The following is a 25,055-nucleotide window of genomic DNA, read 5'->3' as shown; positions in this document are numbered from 1 at the left end:
CGTCACACACTGTAACCATTTGACTACGTTGCTTTTCAGTTTTTAAATTCAGAGTCCCCCTCCCAACCCCTTCTTAGGAATGAGTTGGGTGGAGGGTTGGGTGGGACGGAAAGGGGAACTAATTCAATACCCTAGTGATTGTACACTGGAAGAATGTTGCTGGATACCAATATCAACCCCAGACGTGCTTTATTTGTTTATCAATGAACATCTTACAGGGTCCCTGAGATGTAGGTCAGGCACATCGGAAATATGAGCCACGGATCACATGAGGTCTTCATTATATTTTCAGACCCGGTGTGCTATTTATTCCTGCACAACATGAGCGCGTCTGAGCTGCTTGAAAGAGAGGAGACACCTGTGCCTTAGGGACGCAGGTGATGTCCCATTACCTTTTTGAGACTTTTCCTTGCGCTTTCCCATATCCTCTCCTGCTCTCTCCTCATCCTCATCCCCTCTGCTGTCTTGATCTCGAGCTTCTCTGTTTAGCGGGTGTTTTCCCTGTTCTCTTCCCTCTCATTACCTCGACCGAAGGCACAGAGAGCTCCGACAGAACTGGGCATGCCTAATAACCAGGGAGGGCTTGGGCTGCGAGAAGAAAGCGTTTGCACCTTCTGCGCTCCCCTCCCCTCTGCAGCTGCCTCCTGTCAGTCAGACGATCCGACGTGCAGCACCGCCCAATGAGAGTCCGCGGCCTCCTTGGGGACCCCGCCTCTCCTGGCACCGCCACCAATGAATGGTTGACGGAGGTGGGACGCGCTCCGTTCCCGCCTCCCCAGTTAAGGCCACTGGTGTGAGTGGGGGCTCGGCGCTAGCGAGGGACAAGGAAAGAGACTGGCAGGTGTGGGCGCCGGGCCGGGTAGCCCGACGGCGGGAGTCGCAGGTGCTCGGTGCACGGGCCAGTGAGGACGCGCGGAGATCGCCTCGCCGCGGCGGAGGCGGAGCAGCGCGGGAGCAAGGGGCTGCCGGGCGACCCTGCGTCCGAGCGAGCGGAACCTTGCGCTTCGCACGGGGACGGTCCGAAGTCCGCGCTATGGAAGAGGAGAAATATTTGCCTGAGCTGATGGCAGAGAAAGATAGCCTGGATCCATCTTTTGTGCATGCATCGCGCCTTTTGGCAGAAGGTAGGACTTGCCCCCTCCGATGGGCTCAGACCTCGCGGCCGCCCTTCTCGCCCGCGACTGGGTTAGGGGAGTGAAGTTGGGGAGGGACGCCAGCCTCAGCCTTAAGTAAAAACTGTCCCCCGACGAGGCTCGCTTCAGAGCCTAGGCGCACGAAGCCCGTGCTTGGGGCAGGAAGCTCTGCTCTTTTCCTCCACGTTTTAATTTGGGGAAGACCCAAGCTGGGAGATCTAATGGTAGTGATGATGATGTGACTTGTTGGGATCATCGTCCAAAGGAACCATAAAGTGTAACGCGGTCTACAGGGACATTTTGACTTCGCAGAGGGAAGAGAAATCAGTTTGGAAGTAAATGATGATCTGTGTTGTATTCTAAGAGCTTCGTGGCTACAGATCAGTTTTGTGTTTTCTTTTTTGCATTTGGCAAATGATTTTGATACCCTTTAATCTAATTACAGTCTTTCTTAGGGGAAGTAGTAGAATTAGCATAGATGGAACAGCATGTTCGTATATGTACGTAAATGTCATAAGCAGAGACTAAAGTGTTTATAAATGTGTTTGAAGTGTGATGATTGGGTACGTTGTGAGGTATTGGTCCTTCGGAACACTCCACAGTTGATCGACTGTTTTACCAAGTGTGCATTTTCCTTTGTGTACCTGTAATTTTAGGAGATTCCATTCCCGGAGGAATAAATATGTCTTGGGTTTTTTTGCATTGCTTTGAAAGGTCGTCTACAAAAAGACACACACACACACACAACTTCTGAATGGCAGAAATACTTGAAATAATGCCCTCTAACAAACAATTAAAGACTCTTATATCTGTAGTAATCTACACACGGTTTTCTTCTTTAACAACCACAATTTCTTTTCGGGATGAATGCTTCATTAATAATGAAATGCCTCATCATCAAATTGACTACAATGCAGTTTTGTAGCTTGGGTTGTTATAGTCTTAGCTACAGTAAAACTAAAAGTGAAAACTTCCTTTTCCCCAGTCCCCTCAGCATTACAAGAAATGTTTTTGGGGTTTTTTGAGACAGTTTACGTGGAAGGAAAAATTTTGCAACTGAATATATGAGTCAAAGAGATATTAAGCTTATTTTAATATTTTACTGATGGATTGTTATTTAGAATAACAGTTAACCATAAAGTATTTTCTGTCTTTTCAAATTAAACAATTAAAATAATTTACAAGCAGAATACAGAATGTGTGATTGAAATAACTAAACTGTTTTTCAACAGAGAAGCAAATTTTGTAGAGGATTTGGGAAGGGTAAAAATGCAAGGATATATACTAATTTTGATTACAGAATGAAAAAAATAGAAATTAAAGTTGCAAAGAAAAGTCAATTAAAAATAAAAATCTGCTTTATCTTTATTAAAAAATTGAAATAGGTATATAAACTAATAGGGATATAGGAAAATAATGAAGCTATAAATCTTTATTGTTCAGAATGGATTAAAAATGCTATTAGGCTTCTATATAGTTTACTTCAATATATTTTCCAGAAGTGTCTTCATTTAGGTGATAATGTCTCTAAAATGAAAAGAAGCTAAAAATTTATCTTTTTCTCTCACCTGCTAATTGGATTTCTCTTTGGGACACAGATTCTATGTTCATTTCATGTGTCATTAATGAAGGCTATTGTACTTTTGAAAATTGCCAAAGTAAAGCAGTGCACATGAGAACTCTTAACAAAATACGTAGCCACTTGTGTGGCTGGTAAAACAGTCAGAGAAGGCTATGCAATTGGTTCTTTAACATTTTCTCTTTTTCAGGAACTTGATTTCTTGATAGGAACATGTTCTGATCTACCTTGTAATTTGAGTTTTTCCCAGTAGGGGGAAGCATGTCCTGCTTTTATATTAAGAGAAAAAGCACCTAAATAGAGGGGGAAAGCATCTAAGTAAGAAACAAAGAGAGATTCTCAAATTCCAGAAAAATCATACACAGCAAAGGAGAATGGAGGAGGTGATGATAATAATCTTGGGGTCTACAAAGAGCTATGCAAAAAAGATGCTCAGCCTTTAAATTCTCTCATTGTACCTTGGGCTCTTTGTATATATGTGCTTATTAAACTGTATAAGGTGAGTGTTCTCTGGAATTGATAATAAATCTTAGTGTACATTTATTATCATAGATATTTCATTATCTTCCCAAAGCCCATTTGTCAAGCTTTCCAGGTTTTGTTTCAGATTCTACAGAAGGATATTGTTGAGATGATTTTTTTTCCCTATACCTGGAAATGCACTGATTGAAGGCAGTGGCTATAAATAAACCTGACATAGATATTCATTTGGAAGGAAGGTGTGCACTGAAGTACATTTCAGTCAGTACTGTGCAGACAGTCTCAAGATGTAGTGAGTAATAAAAATGATCCAGATGATTCAGTTCTTGGGAATGTTTTCCGGAAGCTAGTATATATAAGGGCAGTGATGTAAACCAATAAGGTTCCACAATGATTTACTTTGCTTTTTGATTGGTGATAGATGCAAATCAATGCTCAATTGTATCTACTTTGTTTGGAATGAAGGCTGTGTAGTTAAAACTACTAGTTTGTTTGGAGTTTTTGTTGTTATTATTTTTGTTGTATCCTGTTTTATTTCACTTGTCTCTGCTATGTATTTTCAATAGGAATGATTCTGAGAAAGCTTTTGGAAGAGCCTAAACATTTTATGTTTTTGATTATTGCTTGAAGAGATCTTAAATAATATAGTTTCGATAGTGTTTATAATATACTTGATTAGTTAAAATAATTTTTCTCCCATGATGATAATGGTGTTTAATTATCTATTTGTTATGGAAGGTGCTTTTGAATATGATAAAACAGCAAACTCGGCGTGATCCTTAAAGTTCCACTCAGCTTCTGCATTTGCTTGCCTGATGAAATTAGATGAGGTTATTTATATCTGTGCAGCTTCTGGGAAGTACATTAATCTGCGAATCCAGACACCTGGATTTTAAACCCACTTTTGCCTAAACTGAATCTTGGGAAACTCCCTTCCCTAGGCCCAGTTTCCTTGCCTGTGAAATTAAGGAGTTAGACTAGATGATCTACATGTTTCTTTGCAAGGTTAAGTGAGTCCTAGATGCAAAGGAGTGGTGTTTCTGTATTCAGAATTAAATTTTTTTAAAACAATCAAACATTGCACTTTTTGAAACTTTTTTTCCCCTTCCTAGTTTAGTGATTAATACTACTAATACAGATAATACAATTATTACAATATAATGTAATTTGAAACGTATACTTTATTCTGAGCACTGGGGACAGATTTGTTTTCTTTTGTCTCTCGAACTGTTATCAAGACTTGGGGCTCAAAATGTATATACCTAGAAATATTCTTGTTTGCACTCTGGTATACCTGTCTGCTCACAGGATAGATCTGTTCACATTTATAGATCCCGTTTCGATGATTCTGTACTTTTAGGACTATTTTAGGATGGTTAAATTCTTCTCTATGTGAGGGTGTTTTGGGTTTTCTGATCAGACTTCCTAATCTGAATTCATCACAAGCATTGGTAAATTTGTCGTCATATTTTTTGACATATTATGGGGTAGAATCAAATATTGCCAGATATTCCAGTAGTTCAAATGGTCTTTTAAAACACCTAGATCAGGGGTTCTTAACAAGGGGTCAATAAACTTAAATTGAAATTCTAAAAACATTTTTCTTGTGGGGACTTGTTGGTGCAGGTGTGATATATTTATTAAATAATACACAGTATAATATGGACTTAGTAAGGGGTCTGTGTTTTCACCTGACTGGCAAAGGGGTCTGTGGAACAAAAAGGTTAAGTATCCCTGCTCTAGATGTTATTTACAAATTTGTTGAAAAGTTTGACTCGCCCTTCAGTACTGGCCTTGTGTTTGCAGATATAGATGAGCTTTTGTAATCATGAGGAAAACATTGATTGATATTTATCACAAATGCTGAGTTGTAGAGAACTTAACTAAAAGATCTATTTCATTCAGAGTCACAATAGGATCTTCTTTGAATTTAGATTGTGTTCTTTAACATATTTTCTGTAAAGCATGGTGAGTTCTTAATTGAAGGAATGTGAAGATATAATATCTAAAACCAGGTTCTGAAAGAAAGTAGTATTCATGTGACTCTTAAAGTGATTTTCCCTTTTATTATTGTATTCTCTTTTTTTGTCTCCTATTGGATCCAGGATAATCGTCTATGTTTCTTAAATATAATTAAAAAATATGTCAAAATTATTAAATGTAAATCAACTTTGAGCTGCAATTAAAACAATTTCTTATTATATTGGAAAAAATACTGGAAAGCGGTCAAAACACTTGGAATTGAGTGTAGACACTTCTTCGTACTGTGAAATGTTAGATATGTCAATTTTTTACCCTCTCAGATACTCAGGTTTTTCATATGTAAAATAGTAAAAATAATGCCTACTTTGCAGAATTCCTGTAAGGTTAAAAAGTACTGCTTGTAAAAATGCTATACAAATATGAGATGACGCCTTTAAGATAGTCCTTAACATTTTAATGTTAACATTTAATTGTGGACTTGACCTCAATTTTGAAACTAGATTTTGTAAGAAAATAAGCACTGCTTTACTCTTTGAATCACTGCTGGGTAAAATTTGAGCTAAAAACACCAAATTTTGAAATAATTATCTTAGAGAAAAGGATTCCAATGAGGCTTTAAAAAATATATATCATGTTTCTTTAGTCCTTAGCCTCTTGTCAGTCTTTTACTTGAGCTCCATTTCCCCTGGGTCTTATTTCTTTCAAGGGTAATTCCAAACTTCCTCAAGCCTCCTCTTCACCCACCTGCCCTTCGCTCTCAGCAGCCAGATTTCACTGTCTCATTTACTGAAGGAAATAAATACATCTCAAATGACGTGCCTCAACCTCCCACCCCCTGAAAACATCCGTACCCAACCTCACTGTCTTTCATTCCCAGAGATCAAATGTCTTCTTTCTGTTGAAGGTTGACTTGTTCACTGATGTCCTTGACCCTAACACTTTTCATCTTCTCTGGACCATAGTTGTATAATTTCTTCAAAATCTTCCTCCCTCTGTGTTTCTTCCATGTAGAATCCTGTACATTATCCAATCTGTGTACCTGAAAGAAAGTAAATAAAGAATACTTGTTTCACCTGCCCAAACTAATAGAAATAATTTCTCTTAACATGTATCCTCCTTCATTTTCTTCAGGCTTCTTAAAAGAGTTGTTAATTATTTACTTCACTTTTTCAACTAATCTCTTCAGTTTAGTTCCTCTTCTCATCACTGTCCTGAGGCCAGTGACCTCCGTGGCTGAATCATCTCCTAATTGTCAAATATAATAAAATTGTCCTGGTCTCTCATCAGGTCTCTAGGCATCACTTTCCATTTATAATATTTTCCCTACTTCTTAGCTTCGCCCTTGGCTTTCAGGCACTACATGCTATTGGTTTTGCTCTTCTCTGACATCCTCTATCCCTCCCTGTGTAACTCCAGCAAACACAGAGCTGCCATAGTGATTCATTCAAGAGAAAATTCTCACCATGTCTCTCTTCGTAATGTCACTGCTTGCAATGTGCAGTGTGCAGTATTTTGACATCTTTACCATATGCCTGCCGCTCCAGACTCATCTCTTGATCCTTTCTGCTTAACTTTTATCACAGATACACCAAACTGTATTAATAGTTGACTCTCCATACCTCCCCTCACCTCTACCTATGCACTCAAAGCAGGATATGTTTTCTTCTTTCCTCTTCCCTAAATGAACAACTCTAGATCACTGTACATATTGCTTTCATTTATGATGATCAGGTTATGTCTGTCTCTCTCACTGGACTGGGAGGCCCTTGAGAAGCAGAATTGAGTCTTATTCATATTTGTATCAGCAGTACTTATCACAGTGCCTGTCACAGTATGGTGCTCTGTAGATGTCTGAAAGCCTCTTCTCCATCAGAGTTAGTGACCTGGCTCTGTTACCTCTTCTGCCAATGACTTGCAACACATGGGCTCCTCTCTATCCCCTCCCATTTCTAAGGAGTGGCCCTGATTGGGTCCTCACTCTGGTAACCCTTCCCCAGTTTTATTCTATGATTATAATTTCTGCTCATTCAACAAAACTGAATTTTGGCTGTCTCTTCTTCTAGGAAGCTTTTCATAATGGTTTCCTTATCTCACTCATTACGGATTAAGCACATTTATGGTGTGCTTCTCAGCCTTGCCATTACTACATCATTTCAATGAGTAATTCTATTTTAATTTGTCTGTCTCTTTTCTCTAGCCTTGAGGACCAGAACTGTGACTTTTGTTTCTGAAGTCTTTGTTCTGATAGGTAGAAGGCTGTAATAAATAATTATTTAGTGAATGATGCTGACCCCATTTATTTTCATTTTACTGATTTTTTTTTAAGACCGTGTCTCTAAAAACAAAATATTGTGAATTCCGTCATTGTTCAATTCAATCCTATTCTATTATTCCTTAGTTCTAAATCCTAGGGGATCAAATTGAAGGAAGTTGCAAAGGCAGTACAAAGAGGCCCCATTCATCCGTTCACTCAGTTTTACCCAGTAGTTAAATTTTGAATAGCTATAGTAGAATATAAAGTCCAGGAAAATGGCAGTGGCACAGTTGATTTGATCACACATGTGATTCATGTAATCATCACCACTATCAAGACATAGAACTATTCATTCAACACAGAGATCTCTCTTTTTAAAAATCATACTCATCCCTCATGCCAAAAATCCTATATCCTTGTCCATAGGTATAATTTTGTCATCCAGAGAATGATATATAAATGGAATCACATAATATGTGACTTTAAGTTTGGAATTCCACTCAGTACAATGCCCTTGAGGGCCATCCAATTTGTTGTGTGCATCAATAGTTTTGTGGAGTTTTTTTTGTTTGTTATTCTTGCTAACTAGCATCCTATAACAAAGATATAACATAGTTTGTTTAACCAGGCAGCTTTAGAAGGAAATATTTATTGTTTCCAGTATTTGGAAGCCTACCCAAATTGTTCTATTTGTAATCTGTGTTTTTTGGTAGATAGCTATACTTGAGTCATAATTTTTGTTTGTTTGTTTTAGTCCACTCTACCAATCTCTTTTAATTGATGTATTATTTTTCAATATGTTTATTTATTTTTAAAAGAAACTTAGATTACATAAATGTTACATGAAAAAATATAGGGGATTCCCATATGTCCTGCTCCCTAGCCTTCCCACATTTTCCCACATCAATAACATTCTTCATTAATGTGGTACATTTGCCATAATTAATGAGCACATGTTGGAGCATTGCCACTAAGCAATGATTATAGTTTACATTGTAGTTTACACTCTCTCCCGCACATTTATATACATAAACATATATATATATTTAAAACTTACTTAGATTACATAAATGTTACATAAAAAATATAGGGGATTCCCAGATGCCCCGATCCCCACCCCTTACACATTTTTCCTCTTTAATAGCATCCTTCATTAGTGTGGTACATTCACTGCAAGTAATGAACACATTTTGGAGCATTGCCAGTAAGCATGGATTATAGTTTACATTGTAGTTTACACTCTCTCCCACACAATTCTGTAAGTATGGCAAGATATAAATGGCCTATATCTGTCGTTGCAATATCATTCAGGACAATTCCCATGTCTTGAAAATGCTCCTGTATTACACCTGTTTGTCCCCCTCCCTGCCCTCAGAACCTTCGGTGGCCAGTGCCTACAATTCAATGATTTAATTTCTTCCATTGTTAGAATCACAATAAATCTATAGTAGAATACCAGCAAGTCTACTTTAGTCCATAGTTCATTCCCCAATCCTGAGGATTCTGTGATGGTGATGCCCACTCTACCTCTAACTGAGAGGGGCCTTTGACCCCTCTTGGTTGATGGATGGGACTCTTGCTTGAAGGTATAGACTGTCTTGGTTCCTTGGTATGGTGGTTGTCTATCATCTCCTTCTTGTTAATTGTCCTGGGTAAGTCCAGCGAACTGGAGAGTAGGTATTCTAAAGTGGTTTGTACACTTTTTATTTTAATATAAGTACCGTGTCTTATATTTTTAAATTTGGATTTTCTGATGATAAATGAGGTTGAGCAATTTTTTGTGTATTGTATGCCTTCACTTGTGAAACATATATTCAAAGCTTTTGCCTATTTTATTGATTTTAAAACTTTGTTTCCTAATACAAACATTAAGAGCTATAAATATCATTAAGCACTGCTTTAACTGAATACTACTGCATTTTATAACTGCAACTTTTGCATATGCTGACTTATTATTTTCATTTTTTCATTTAGTTCCAATTATTTGTAATTTTGTTCAAAATTCTTTACATAGAATTGTCAAATATTTGAGATTAGGTGTTTTTCTGTTATTGATTTCTGATTAAATTTAGTTGTCATCAGAGAAAAAACTCTGATATGCCATTTTAAAATTATTGAAATGTAATTTATGTCTCAATATAAATCTATCTCTGTGACTATTCTATGAACTGTTGTTGAATGGAATGTGGAATATTTTATTTATCTATCTATATCTATCTACCTAGCTAGCTAGCTATCCATCATTTATCATCTATTACTATATATCATCCTTCTTTATATAGATAGATTACATATAAATATATAAATAAATAAAGATATAGAGATAGAGATGTATCTAACCTGGTTGATATTCTATATGCTGATTTTCTCTTTCTTCTATCAATTTTGAGAGAGGAGTGTTGAAATTGTAGAATTTTCTATTTATTCTTTCAGTTCTGTGAATTTTTGCCCCATGAACTTTGAAACACTGTTATTAGTGATGAAAGCCAATTTTTTTTTCATTATTTTTTATTATCCCAAATTTTTAAATTTTTATTTAAAAATTTTTGGTATTTTGTTTCTTATTTTTAAAACTGTCATTATAATTTTATTTTCTTATTAATTGTATTTGGCTATTATATTGACTTCATTTTGGCAGGAGTTTTGGATCATAGAAGGTTGCAACTGTGGCAGGGGAGGACCATCTGTGTGGAGTATCAGTGAAAGAGGATACATGGGAGGAGGTTCACCAGGGCATACCTATAAGGCAATAAATGTGTTCATATGCTCATGGGGCATTGTCATGGTAGGTGGCAATTCATACAATAACTGAAAGAATATCAGATTCCCATCCTGGGGAGCTCTGCCACATTCTCTAATAGGACTGCAAGAATCTCCCAAGTTAAGGGACAATGACTAGTGAAGGAGGATGGTTCATTGATGGGCCCTTGGTACTGATGACTGTGCTTATGATCCATTACTCTTGAAAGTGAAACTTAGTCTAGTAATTGATGTATTTAGATCATTTAAATTTAATTTAATTATTGATATTTTAAGGCTTAAATTTTCCATTTTATTTTATTTTTGTTTTCTTTTGTTCACACTTTAAAAAATTTTTTCTCTGTTTTCTTCCTGCCTTTCCATAAGTTACTTGTAAGAACATTATCCGTTTGGATATATCCTTTGTGATTTTGATGTTTCTCTTTTTATACAGTTTTTAAAAATTGTTGCTTTAGGTATTACATTATATGTGCAAAACTTACCATTGCCTACTGGTGTGTACATTTTACCAGTTCAGGTGAAGTATAGAAACCTTACCTCCATTTAGGTCCCATTAACCTACTGACTTTAGAATATAGTTGTCTTAAATCTTTTGTATGCTGACATAAAGAATAACATCAGCCAGTGTTATATATTATGCTTCAACTGGCAAATATAATTTAAAGAACTTAAAAGCAGAAAAGTCCGTTGTATTTACACCTATGTTTGCTCTTTCCATTGTGCTTCCTTACTGATGTTCCAAGAGTCCTTCTTTGATCATTTCCTTTCAATTTCAAGAACTTCTTTTAACCATTCTTTTAGGGTAGGTCTGCTGGCAACAAGTTCTTTTAGTATTCCTTCCCATGAGAATATCTTTATTCCCTTTACATTTACAAAGGATAATTTCTCCACATACAGAATTTGAGGGTGACCTTTCTTTCAGCTCTTCTATTCTACATGACTCTTGATGAGAAATTTGCTGCCATTTGAACTGTTTTTCAGTAATAGATAAGATGCCATTTCTCCTCCATTGTTTTGAAATTTTTTCTTTACCTTTCGTTTTCTAAAGTTTGATTATGGTGTATCTTGGAATGAATTTCTTCGAGTTTATTCTGTTTAGTGTTTACTCAGCTTCTTGAGTGTGTCGGTTTATGTATTTTACCACATTTGAGAAATACTCAACCATTTCAAATGCTTTTCAGTGAACAACCTCTTTTTTCTTTTCTTCTGGGACTTTGATGAAAAGAATAGGTCTTTTTTAAAGTCCCACAGGTTGCTATCCCTTAATTTCTTTGTTTTTCAGATTGGGTAATTTTACTCTATTTTCAAGTTCACTAATTCTTTCTTTTGCCTTCTTTGTTCTGCTCCTGAGCCCACCCACTGAATTTTTTATTTGTTATTGCATATTTTGGTTCTAAAATTTCCATTTTGTTCTTCTTTCCATTTTGTATTTCTTTGTGGAGAATTTCCAATTCTTTGTTTCAAGCATCTTCCTATTTTCCCATGAAAATATTTGTATGATGGCTACTTTAAAATACTTGTCAGATAATTCCAACATCTTTGTAATCATAGTCCTGACATCTGTTGATTGTCTTTTCTAAGTTGAGATTTTCCTGGTTCTTGGCATTACATGTGATTTTAATTATATCCTGCATGTTTTGAGTAGTATTTGATCATACTCTGGGTTTTGTTTAAAATTTCTCTTTTAGCAGGCTTCCTCTGACACCATGCTAACTGCAAGAGAGAGGAGGAACCACCTTGTTTCTTTCAGGTGGAGGTGGAATTTCAGGCCTCCCACTAGGCATCACTGGCAACACTCTGACCAATAGGGTGTAGGGTACCTTGTTACTCACCCCTATGTAGCATCCACTGATTCCACAAGGAGTGAAGAGGCCTTGTTCCTGCTGTAAAGTAGTGGAAATTCTGGCAGTAATGAGATTTTCTCTGACCCTGGCAGGGAGGTGTGCCTTACTTCTAGGTAGGAATAAAGTCCCAATTCCCTATTCATTTCTTTCTGATGTCACCCTGGTGGCAAGAGGGTATCTCATTACAGCTTGGCAAGGTTGAAAGTCTAGGCTATTTAACTTTTCTTGATGGGATTGAGAGTAGGCCAAAGTTTTATGTGTATGGTAGGAGAACAGTGATTGTTGTCTGAAAGTTTTATGTCTTACTAGGTTGCCCCTTTCCTAGTCCTTTGGTTAGAAAGAGCATGGTTTTTGCGTTTTTTTTGTTGTTGACTTCTCTTGATGTTTCTGGATGGCCAGCTTTTGCAACACTGAGTCTGGTATATATGAAGCACAAGAAGATCTAGAGAACTTACTTTCATATTTTTTCTGAGTCTCACGGTATGCAGCCAGTTTGCCTTCTCTCCTCCTTAGAGAAAGTCTGTCTGTTTTATTTATACTATCCAGGAGCCATTCACCTGTGTTTCTATAAATTTATTTATAAAATTTACTGGTGAATATGTTTTAGGCCTTGTATATTAACAGCTAATTAACTAGTTATATGAGTATAATAGCCAAGATAAATCCATTTGGATAATAAGCACAATGTATTTTCCTTTTTCTTTTTTCATGATTATTTGTGACACAGTACCTAAAAGTTTGAACGAAATGAGGTCTAATCATTATCCTGAGTTTCTCTATAAACACACAGTCTGGATTGATTCCTACAGAAGCTATAGAAAGAAATAAGTGACTTTCAGAGGTACTTTTTAGAAACTGTTGGAATTAACTCTATAGTGTTACCAGTGATTATTGTGCACTTATTTCAACACCTGACTTGATCTTTTTTTTTCTCTGACTCTATAGTATAAGAAGGTATATTTTAATTGGGGTTACATTTTCTAAATATTGATAATATAAAGTTGATTTTAAAAACCTGATAATAATGCTCTAACCTTTTCTGAAACCAGTTTCTTTCTTTAAAACTATAATTAGGGTAAGATCGATATACTCATACACTGAAATATGGTCATTTAAATTACAAATATGGTGAATCCCAGCAAAATAAGCATGGCATTTATGGGATTTTTAAAAATGATAAAGTGCTGGTTAATACCTGATTTCCCAAATTGTGTTAGCAAATACCCATGTTATATGACTTCTTAATTTGCACATATAAAAATTTCTATAATGATTTCATGTTTTATTTGCAAATAATATTAAAAATATTTAGCATCCTACTGCTCAATAATTATCAATTGCTTTTTTTTGAAACAAGTCACTTGTAGCATATTCCCCATTATTTACCTTTGTCTTAATAATACTACTTCCCAAAACATTTCCAAGAATTTCTGAGTAAAAAATTCAGGCCATTTACTATAGATACCCTTATAGTCAAGCTAGAGTTAGGGGGATAAATCCTGTTTGACTAGGACTTGGCTGGCCTTGAATGTGTGTTGGTGATGTCCTTGTACAATATATGGTGCTGTTATATGAAGAGGCATCAAATATTTGAATCTGGAGGTATATAATATGTTTGGGATTTGACAACATATAGGAGATGTAAATAATAGTGCATGGGAGGGTTTGCTAGTTACTATATGAATGATACAGACTAATGATATCATAGGAGTTCAGAGAAGGAAGACTCTTCTTGGACATAGTAATCAGTGATCATCATCCTCATCATTGTCATCATTGCTGTCAACAGTTGCCAGGCACTGTGCTAGGTGCTTTATGTGCATGCCTGCAATTAATCCATAATTCTATTCTATGAGAAAAATTAAGATTTAAAGAAGTAAACATATCTCAGGTCACACAACTAATAAGTTGTAGAGCTGAACTCCATCTTTCTCATTCATAGGGCATGCGTAACTATTACTCCATACTGCTGCCTGTGGATGAGAACCAAGTTTAGTGAGGATATGAAAGAAGGTCAGATATTAATATGCAAAAGTATCTTTGGGAGATTAGAATTGTTGTAGCCATTAAATTCTGAAATATGTTATTGAAAGCAAGTATTGGATGCATAGCATGAAGTAAGTATAGTTTATATATAGACAAGTAAAAATATAAATGGGGAAATTTACATGGGTACAGAACTAGATTAAAGATCATCAAGATAGGCTGTGTTTTCTGAATGTCTTATACTGATTCTTGTTTATGGGTTATTTTGGTGACATGATGTCTGGGAATAGGTGAACATTCCAGGTCTTTTCTTTTGGTTTTATTTTGTTTTGTTTTGGGATCCACAAAGGGATTGAATAGCTTCGTATATTTTGCTGAAGCATTTTCCTTTCCATGTTTTTGGAAAACTGCTTACATTTGCTGAATTCTTCTAGGAAGGAAAAATAACATTAGGTCTTATGTTGTGTCTTGAGGCAGTGCAGGTTTTGTTTAAAATTTGAAAGCAATTTTCACATTTGGGAAGGATCAGATAACATGCCTTGAATTAAATATTATCCATGGGTTCTGAGGTTTTAGGTTATAATAACTTGGAAGGAGATTGGTCAATGTTATTGCATTATTATAAAAAATGGCACAATCAATGCCCATTTCTGCTAAAACATTAAATATTAGATTTCACTCTTCTAGCAGAAAAGCAAAATGAATGTGTTCTCTCTAGAGTATAGATATTTTTAGCAGGTTCATAGAATTGTATGTTTAGATAATGAACAGCCATAACTACAATTTGGAAGAGAGAGCCTCTGTGCCTGAAACACGGTAGAGAGCCTGAAGGAAAATACATGCATTAATTTTAAGAAGAAGCCATGCCTAAAGTAACAGCTGCCATTTATTGAACATGCACTCTTTTTGGGGTCCTTGTATCCTGAAAGGCAGGTTATATCTTCCCTATTTATGGGAAGAGATAAAGGGGAAGATTAGAGAGTAGCGTAATAAATTTGGATTTTTAAATCAGTCAATCAGATTAGGTAAATAGTCAAATTAAGGTGTAAAAGAATGTGTTGCCATTAAATACAGCAACCATTAAACACTGTGATATTAAACAATATTGAAGAACATTATTTATTTAAGAGAATGCCAAGATCTTGCTTTGAAAATCTTTTAGAAGGTTTAAATAACTACATTACTGTAGAATTTATTGCTTCCTTTAAAATAAATTTTATCCAGGAAATTTAAGGAATTTTATTTTCTCATAATTTTATTTACTTTTACAATAATATGTTCCTTGAATAAAAGACAATTCTAAAATCCAAATAGTAGATGAATTACTAAATAATAGAATACATTTATTTTGCTATGGTTAGGTATATTAGTATTATAAATGAGGAAATTTAAGTAAGTGCAAAATTGTGTTAAGGGTCATCCATGTCTCCAGACAGTCTAATTTTCTCTTTCCAGAAGGCAAAAACTAGAAGCTGAATGTTTATCGATCCAGATCTGGTGGAAGAGGGACCCTTTAAGGAATTGTGTGAAGATGAAAGAACATTTGGTATGCTGAGGTAGATGGCATTTTATTATATGATATTGCTTTAGAATGGATAATAGGTGGCTCTGCATTAAGCTAGTATTCTAAAGTTCGTGAAAGAGTGGAAATTATGTAGTGTTCATACAAGGGAAACCTGGGAGAATAAAGCATTATGATAAAAGCAATTTAAAGAGTTAGTTGAAGTGGTAAGTATTTGGAATGGATTGTAATAAACCGAATGCTTTACCTTTGACTAGAATTTATAAACACATTTATGGCTATATTATGTTTCAAGCATCTCCTAGATGTACTAGACATAGAGAATCAATGAGGAACAATACAGACTTTGTCTGATTGCTTCTTACTGGCTGTGTCCTGCATTACTAACTGGGACTTGCATTTAGATTGAGGAGGGGGCAGGAGGTAAGATAAGGAAGTAATTTCTATAAAATCTGCTAAGTTCGATGATAAGGAAAGTAGTTGATGCTTTAGGAATCTTGGGTAGGGAAGAAGTCTAGAGAGATCATTGAGGCTTTGATAAGAAGGGGCCCATTGTTGAGATTTAACCAATAAATAGTATGTGGCCAGGTTGTGGTGTGAAAGGGATACAATCCCAATAGAATTGCAGATGGATATAGTGAACCACATTTCCAAAGCTTGAGAATAAAGAGAATATTCATTCGAATAATTGGAAGTTAAGTATGACTGGAAAGTATAATACTAGGAAAAGAATAGAGAAAAGTGAGACTAAAGAGAAAGGAGCAGACTTATCACACATACCTTGTAAGCTATGTTAAGGAGTTTGGACATTATGTCAAAAGCAAGGGTAAATCATTGAAGGGTTTTAAAAGAGGGCAGGGGTGATGCCAGACTTTCATTAAAAACATAAATGGCTGCACTGTTGGAGAAGGCATTGGACAGATGTAAGATATTTGTGGGCCGTGAGAAAGCTAGAGCAGCAATCCAAGAATAAAGTTATGGTGACATGAATTCAGATGTGAATGCAGATGGGAATTGGTGGACAGGTTTAATAGAAGTTTACCAAACAAAATGGAAAGGATTGGATTGCATAGAGGAGCTGAAGGAAAAAAGGGGGCTAAGTTTGTTGTATAGGTTGCTTCTTGGTAATTGGTTTTATGGTGGTATCAGTTACTGAGTTAAGGGGAAGTTCATGATGAGTTATTTGATACACATTGAAGGGTCCGTGAGCTCTCTAAGTCAAATGCAGATGGAGAGATGGGTTTAGATTTAGGAGAAATATCTGAACTGCAAATATTTATGTATTTTTAAAACAACTTTGAGGTTATGATTGACCTTGGAAGTAGCAGAGATCACCAAGGTGAGAGTATATGGAGTGAAACAAGGGGACTGTTTTGGTTTGAACTGTTTCTCCCAAAGGATATGTTGAAGTCCTAATTGCCAGTAGCTCAGAATGTGACTTTATTTGTAAATAGGGCTGTTAGAGATGGTTACATTAAGTTAAAATGAGGTTATACTGGGGTAGTGTGGACCCTTAATCCAACATGACTGATGTCCCTTTAAGAAGAGGAGAGAGAACCCAGTCACAGAAAGGAAAGAAGGCCTTGTGAGAATGGAGGCAGATATATCTACAACCCAGGAATTCCTGAGGCCACTAGAAGCCAGGAGAGAGTGACATAGAACAGATTCTTCCCAGAGACTTCAGAGGGAGATGGCCTTTCCAACCCTTTGATATTGAACTTCTACCCTCCAAAATTGTGAGACAAAAAATTTCAATGGTTTTAAGCCTTCCTTTTTGTGGTACTTTGTTTCAACAGCCCTAGAAAAAGAAGATAGGTGCTTAGGATAAAACTCTGAGAAATATCAGCAGTTAAGGGAGAGGGAGAAAAAAAGGAGTCTGCAAAGTTGACCGACAGGAGTACCTTAGAATATAGGTGGTTCCATGTCAAGTAAATAGAATGTGTGAAGAAGGAAGGGTTTGGTTAATGTTTTTGATGCTGCAAATAGATCAGTAAGACAAGGATTAAAAATCTCTAATGGATTTGGCAACAGAGAACCGACTCTAGGAGTTGTAGGAGCAAATCCTGATTCCTGTGGGTAGGGGAGTGAATAGCAAATGAGTCTGGAGAGAATGAGGTTAGTGAACTCTTTCAGGATCCTGGGCTTCACAGGGGAGAAGGGATGGGAGTAACTAGTATGTTGAATCATATTTAATCATTTTGACCTACAAAGATAGCAGTTTTATATGGTTCAACCTATAAAAGGGGACAGGAGAATGAGAGAGGCATTTAAATGTAGTCAATAAAAACAAAAATTTTGGTGCCAGACTCCCTAGGTTCCAATTCGGTTCCTGTAACTAAAGATCTGTATTATTTGGAGTAAGTTACTTTACCTCTCTATGTCTCTTTTTTTCTCATCTGAAAAATGGAGACACTGTTAGTTCTAAATTAATTGTTCAAGGAAGTGACAGCCACATATTATTGTTTCTTTTGCTTACTTTATATTGCAACACAAGTTGTAGACTCTGCTCCATTATCCTTACTCCCCATTCCCTCTGCTCCTACCCCGCCATTTTTTTCCAGTGTAATGTGGAACATTCCTTTCTAAAACTACATTTCAGAATATAAAATTATACAGTTAATCCGTAATGCTTTACTAGGTCTGTCCTCGAAATTTTGATAGCCTTCCCTTATCCTAAATCCATTGTAAGAACCTACCTGTCAGCACCTACATTTTCCTTTGTTAGCTCATATTGACCTGTTGACACATGTGGCTTTGCTCACTACTGCTCCCTTCTTGGTACATTTCCCCTTGCATTTGTGATACTATACAAATTTAGACATTTACTGCCTCCGTTATGACTCACAGTGAACATGACTTGGGATGCCTGGATCTGCTGTGCAGTCTGTGCTCTCAGATCCTTAAAGCTTCTTGTGGTATGAGCATTTCTTTTCACTGACTAAGAATATAGAGTGTGAACACGTATGAATCATCTTTCAACATGGCCCCCACATAGATCTGTTTTCAGTACTGAAAGGAATGATGACTATGTTGGTCCTGAGAGAAGGATGTCCTTATATATAATTTTAACTACATATATTTTATTACTTTCTGAAATATTTATTACAGTTTGTGTGCATATGTCTGTGTGTTTACCACGTCATGAGGTAAAATCTATTTCTTATTCTGGAATGAGGTCAAAAAAGTTTGAAAGCTACTGTGAAAGTAGAAAGAACATTGTTGGAGAAGTCAGCATACGTAGGGATTCTAACTGCTTTGTTTCTGTGGGCAAGTTTCTAAATACCGTTTTAAGCCTTTGTTTTCTCATCCATAAAATGAGACCCATGCTACTCATCTCATAGACCAAGCGGCAGGCATCTCATGGATCCCATGCAATTGCACATGCAGTATCTTATCTGACACCCAGAAATCAGTAAAAACCTTTTCTTTCTCTTTCCCTTTTGCCTAGTTTTTTTTTTTTTTACTTAAAATGAGGTAAAATTTATAAAGAGTAAAATGTAGTGTTTTGGTAATTGTATACAATTAGGCAAAATAGAGAACATTTGCTTTAGCACAGAAACTTCCCTCATTCCCCTTGATCCCTGTTCCCCTTTGGCAAGCACTATTCTTATTTTTATCATTACAGATCACTTTGACTGTTGTTTACCTTTATGTATATGGAAAAATTAAGTGTTCTTTCTGACTTAAGATAAATGTGATATTTTAAAAATTAATCCATGTTGTTGCATGTATCAACAGTTTATTTCTTTTTGTTGCTGAGTAGTATTCTGCACTACGAATACAATATAATTTTTTTTCCCATTCTTCTGAGGATAGAGTGTTGGGCTGTTTAAAATTTGAATCTATTAAGAATGAGCTACTATGAACATTCATGTATGAGTTTTCATGAATGTAGGTTGACATTTCTTTACTAGGAGGTACAAGGTCTTAGGGCATATATGTGGTTAACTTTATAAAAGTTTGCCAAACAGTTTTCTAATATTGTTGTACTATTTCACTGTTATACCAATGATGTATTAAAATTCTGGTTGTTGCACTTCCTTGCCAATATTTGATGTTCTCAGTCTTTTTATTAATGGCCATTCCAGTGGTTTGATGTGCTAACTTGCTGTGATTTTAATTTGTCTGTGGTGATCAAAAATCTTGACCATATTATTATGTGCTTTTTCGACATTCATTTATACTCTTATCTGAAATGATTGCTTAGAATTTTGACAGATTTTTTGTTGGATTGCTGATCTTTTTATTGTTGTAGGAGTTCTGTGTATGTTCTGAATTGACATTCTTTGTTATTTATATGCATTGCAAATATTCACTCCCAACAGATAATTAAGCTTTTTGTTTTCTTAAGTGTCTTTTGAAGAGCAGATTTGTTCATTTTAATGAAGTCTAGTTTATCTTTTTTTTTTTTTAAGATTATTTATTTATTTATTTAATTTCCCCCCCTCCCCTGGTTGTCTGTTCTTGGTGTCTATTTGCTGCGTCTTGTTTCTTTGTCCGCTTCTGTTGTCATCAGTGGCTTGGGAAGTGTGGGCGGCGCCATTCCTGGGCAGGCTGCTCTTTCTTTTCACGCTGGGCGGCTTTCCTCATGGGCGCACTCCTTGCGCATGGGGCTCCCCCACATGGGGGACACCCTTGCGTGGCACGGCACCCCTTGTGTGCATCAGCGCTGCGCGTGGCCAGCTCCACACGGGTCAAGGAGGCCCGGGGTTTGAACCGCGGACCTCCCATATGGTAGACGGACGCCCTAACCACTGGGCCAAAGTCCGTTTCCCTAGTTTATCATTTTTTCCCCTTTATATTTAGTTCTTTTTGTTTCCTCTCTAGGAAATCTTTGCCTCCTTCAAGATCGCTAAGGTCTTTTTAATGTTTGTTTCCTAGAGGCTTTATAGTTTCAGTTTTTAAATTTTAAATTTAGGTTTATGTCCCATCTAGAAGTAATTTTTATGAATGGTGTTAATAGGGTCAACATTGTTTTATATATTTATTTATCCATTCATTTATTTTTGGATTTGAATATACAGTTGTTCCAACATTGTTTGTTGAAAGGACTTTCCCTTGCCCATTGTCATGTTTAAAGTATTCAAAAATATTATAGAAACATGATGAAGGTCCAGTGTTTAAATATATAAATTACAGCAAAGCAAAGATAATAGAATTTAAATATTTTTGAAACACCTTTCAATACTGACCCTCCAAGTAAGTGGGTTTAAATATGAAAGGAAACACTGATTGACTTAGAATTATTAAGCATGAAAAATGTTTGTACTGGATTTTAAAGTCATATATAACCAAATACAATTTTTACCTTTTTCTCTGAACTTAGAACATAATAACCCTTGCAGGAAATATGAATATACTCTGTACTTACTGTAACAGAGAAGACTAGCTATACTACAGGTCTTTATTTGCTGAATCTGACAAGTACTGCATTCCACCATAAGAGAAATAAGATGTTTGCTGCAAATGAGCAGTAGTGATTTCTAGTGAAACCTGAGCAATTGCCCTGTCATGAGTAGAAAAGTAGGTTTTAACCTCACAAAATAACAAGAAATAGTGTACACATTAAATATTTCCATTAAAAAGAACCATGCAATTGTTTTATGCTTTTTTTTTTTTAAGAAAAAAATAGTATGCTGTATGGAAACAGAATTGACCTTCCCTACCCTGGGTAAAATAGATATATGTGTAGACAAACAATGGAGACTTACTTCTTTATCCTCAGCCTTAGCCTATCTTTATCTCCTGATATTCAATGGCATATTAATGGCAAGCATTGCTATCACCCCAAAATGTGACATGAAGTTTTAGAAATTACCCAAGGGCATACATAACTGGTGACTTTATGCCTATCCCTAAAGCACAGGCACTAAACCACTATCATTTAGTAGACACGGATGTACTAATCGTGTCAGCACTAACAAAGGAAAAGATGAGTTATCTGTGATTCAGACTGACAGAATATATCAGTACTGGCATCTGACAAGGAAAGTCTTGGGGGAGTTTGTATAAACAGGAAGGCTAACCCTGATGGAAAATGAAGGTATCTTATACAGTTTAGAAGTAGGGCTGCAGTGGACTATTTTTGTGTGCATTTGGGGCAGGGGAAAAAAATGGATTTAGATGCAAGTAAGTGATACAGAATTAGAATGATGAAGTACTGACACGTGTCCACTTCCTACTAGAAACTAAAAGTAAGAATAATTTTCTCAGATGCAATGCACTTTCTCCCCCCTAACAACTGATACCATTATAAAATTTTTGTTTTAAGAGAATCTCTGAGTTTGACCACTGTTCTCTCAGAGCCCCAGCACACTGCCAAGGGCACTGACATTGTCGACCTTGGTCTCCTGGCTGCAGCTAAATGGATCGGGGTAGACACTGGACCCTTTCTGGTGAGAACTTGACATTAGAACTGAGAGCTAGCCAACAATTTTGGGCTGGTTCTTAATACAGAGAAGATGTGATCTCGGGAGTTGTAGAACTAATCTTCAGACAAGAACAAAACAGATGCACACAGTGAAGTAGAGTCGAGAGAATTTCTGGAGCTTCCTGTAGCCTTCAAAGGGCCCAGCTGACTGTGGCCCTAAGAGAAATCCCAGAATTTTTCCAGGAGATACTCTCTTCTGATTATTTAAGATGATTCCAATTGGTTTATGTGTTTTGCAAACAAAGATCTTTGACTAGGGGAAAATAGAATCTGTCTTAGGCTGATAGCAATCTATTGTGATGTTTTTGGGGTTCCCCTAAAAGCAGATTCTGAATAGGGATCAGAGTGTAAAACCTACCTGTACTACACTAATTACCAGCAATGAAACTAACTAAAGCCAAAGAAGCTTTTTCTCTAAAGGGTGGACAGTTTTCTTTTTTTCAGTGAATGTTTTTGAGTCTACTTATTACATGTAAATTAAGATGCCTACTTAAAATGTACACCCTTATTTAAAACTTTTTTAAAGGACTCTATTAGTCCTAGGAGATGGAAGTAAAAGGGCAAGAAACACAGTATTAATTGGTACTTTTCTCTGTGTACACCTTCAGTGAGGGGGGCATGCTAGGGTAAATATGTGTTGCAGATTTACCCTCCATTCATTTTCATAAAGTTAGGTCCAAAGTTACTTAGCAAGGAATACACAGTGTCTAATTTTTTTTCTCCAGATCTAAACCTTGAGACAAAGATTCAAATTCAAGAAAGTTATTTTGGAGGTCATCCAAGAAAATAGGGATGTTAGATAAGAAAGAAAGGAGGCTATCAAAGAGTTTATTTCCAAGTAGGTTACTACTGTAGGAAACTGAGGCTTAATCACATTGGGAAACCTGGGGAGTACCTTAGGTTTTTAGAGTTGCTATAATCAAGTATGACAAACTCGGTGGCTTAAAACAACAGAACTTTATTGTCTCAGTCCTGGAGGCTGGAAGTATGAATCAGGATGTCAGCAGGCCCTGCATCCTCGGAAGTCTGCTGGGTGCTGGAGGTGGCTTGCCAGCAATCCCTGGTGTTCCTTGGCTTGTGGCATAACTCAGTATCTGCCTCTGTCACAGGGGCATCTTTTCTCTCTGTCTTCCTGCCTGTGTCCAAATTCTACCTCTTTATGAGGACCCCAGTCATATGAGATAAATCCTAATCTAGCTTGGCTTCATTTTAACTGGTAACATTTCCAAGATCCTCTTTCCCAAATAGAACCATATTCATGAGATCAGGGGATGGGAACTGAACGTGTCAACTTGGGTGATACAATTCAATCCAGAACAGGGAACCAGTATAAAACACGCACGCTGAGGGTGAGGAAACCAGGATATCTATACCAAATCCCACCAGCTGTTGGTTGATAACTGCTTTAAGGATTGTTAATTCCTGGCAGTTCATGCTTGCAACTTGGGGGCAGAATTAGAAGGTTCTGACAGAGAGAAAGCCCTCAGTTATGAGATGTATAGATCCTGGCTATTGGAAGTTGAGCAGGTGGACACCAAAGTCGAAAGAATGAGGAGAGCTAGGCAGACACAGACATTGCTAGACCTAGTATGCTACAGTGAGTGCAAGATATTTTTTTATCTTTTTTTTCTGTATAGGATAGACAAAACCTGTGAGACCCTTGTGAATGAGAAGAGTTAGCTAAATAGGGAGAAAGATGGTTTGACTACCCAACCTCTTCCTACCCCCTCAAACAACAAAATGGATAAATATGAGCAAGGACAGCGTCTCCCCTGAAAAGCTTCTGTATGAATGAACTGTAGAATAAAGCTGCTTTTTACTGAGCAGAGGCAAAATATTGTAGCTGCTTGATAACAGCCTGCCACATTACAAATCACCACTTGCAAGGTTACACAAGGTGCCTTTAGAAAAAGCTAAATGAATTACTTCAAATAGTATGTTTGTATTCAAAAGGAAACTAGCTGGTATTTTGGGAGTGACAGTCTTTTCTTTCGGTTTAAAAAGGCCCATTGCCATACTCTGCTTTTTCATTTGCTGCCAGGAGCTGAAAGTCTGCAGCTAACAGGTGAATTGAAGGTATTCCTAATATGGAATAAAAATAAGAAAATGATTTTTGCAAAACAGTTACAGAGTCTCTCATTTTACTCTTGTAGTATGTATAGGTTTTTTGGTAGCTGAGAGGAGATGGATGCCTTTTCAGCAAGTCTTTTCAGTGACTTTACCTCTGCTATTTAATGACTTATAAGGACAAGATCAAGTAAGTTCCTTTTCTGTCTAAATATATTTAGGTAGATATTAAACCAAAATACTTTCATAGGCACATTTGTCTCTCTAAATTCACTTTTTTTTTTTTTAAGGAAGTACCAAGGATCAAACCCAAGACTTTGCATATGGGAAGCAGGTGCTCAACCACTTGAGCAACATCTGCTCCCCTCTTAACTTACTTTTAAAAAGTTTTTTAAAAAGTTGTAATAAGGAGTAACTTTGTGATGGTGTGGGTAGCAGCCTCTTCCTGTTATGAAATCCTGGTTCAGTGTGCTCAGGTCCTGAGACTGTGGTACTCACCTAGGACCTAAGGGTCAATATTGACAAAATACACCTGATTTCTGACTTCATGGAAAATGCTAACTAGTGGGGAAAATAGAAGATAAGCAAATAATCATCCTGATAGTCTATGTAATGTCTGTGACAAGTCCTAAGATTAAAAGTACAGGGCTTTATTCAGGTCTCAGCCAGACTTCCAACAGTGCTACAGTAAACAAAACCTCAAAGTAAAGTGCTCCTGAAGATGGAGGATTAGAGAGGCAGAGGGATCACTTCTCTGTCAGAAAAAAATAGCTAAAGGACAGGCAGAGACTGTCTGGAGGGCTGCTCTGGGGCTCAGGTCACCAGGGGAAGGCGAGTCACCACCCAGAAGAGAGAGGAGTGAAGAAAAGGAGTCTCAGCTGGCCGAAAAATCTCTTGAGTAGAGCTGTAAAAGCAGCAGTGGGCACCCTTCCCACCACCTGTGGAGCACTTAGCAATCTGCAGATTGCAGTGGCTGTGGACTGCAGTGACTGATAACTGAGGGGGTTGCAGGATCCT

The 25,055-nt window shown here is 36.7% G+C and overlaps 1 protein-coding gene across 2 annotated transcripts in view; it reads left to right on the top strand.

Annotated features, from left to right (window-relative positions):
• The first annotated feature begins 762 nt into the window (after positions 1-762).
• Positions 763-25,055, top strand: part of KHDRBS2 (KH RNA binding domain containing, signal transduction associated 2) — a 679,570-nt gene continuing 655,277 nt past the window's right edge. The window contains exon 1 of one of the 2 annotated variants that reach the window (XR_002793225.3): positions 763-1,124. Coding sequence is in view for 1 of the 2 variants with exons in the window: in XM_004473412.3 (XP_004473469.1) it covers positions 1,034-1,124 (91 nt within the window). In the remaining variant the exon portion in view is untranslated. The remainder of the gene's footprint in view (positions 1,125-25,055) is intronic. The other variant, XM_004473412.3, reaches the window with a different exon arrangement.

Source organism: Dasypus novemcinctus, chromosome 11 (assembly GCF_030445035.2).
Source record: "Dasypus novemcinctus isolate mDasNov1 chromosome 11, mDasNov1.1.hap2, whole genome shotgun sequence".
NCBI classification, from domain to species: Eukaryota; Metazoa; Chordata; class Mammalia; order Cingulata; family Dasypodidae; genus Dasypus; species Dasypus novemcinctus.
The sequence above is the reverse complement of the archived record's forward strand: the minus strand, read 5'-3'. Positions and strand labels throughout refer to the sequence as shown.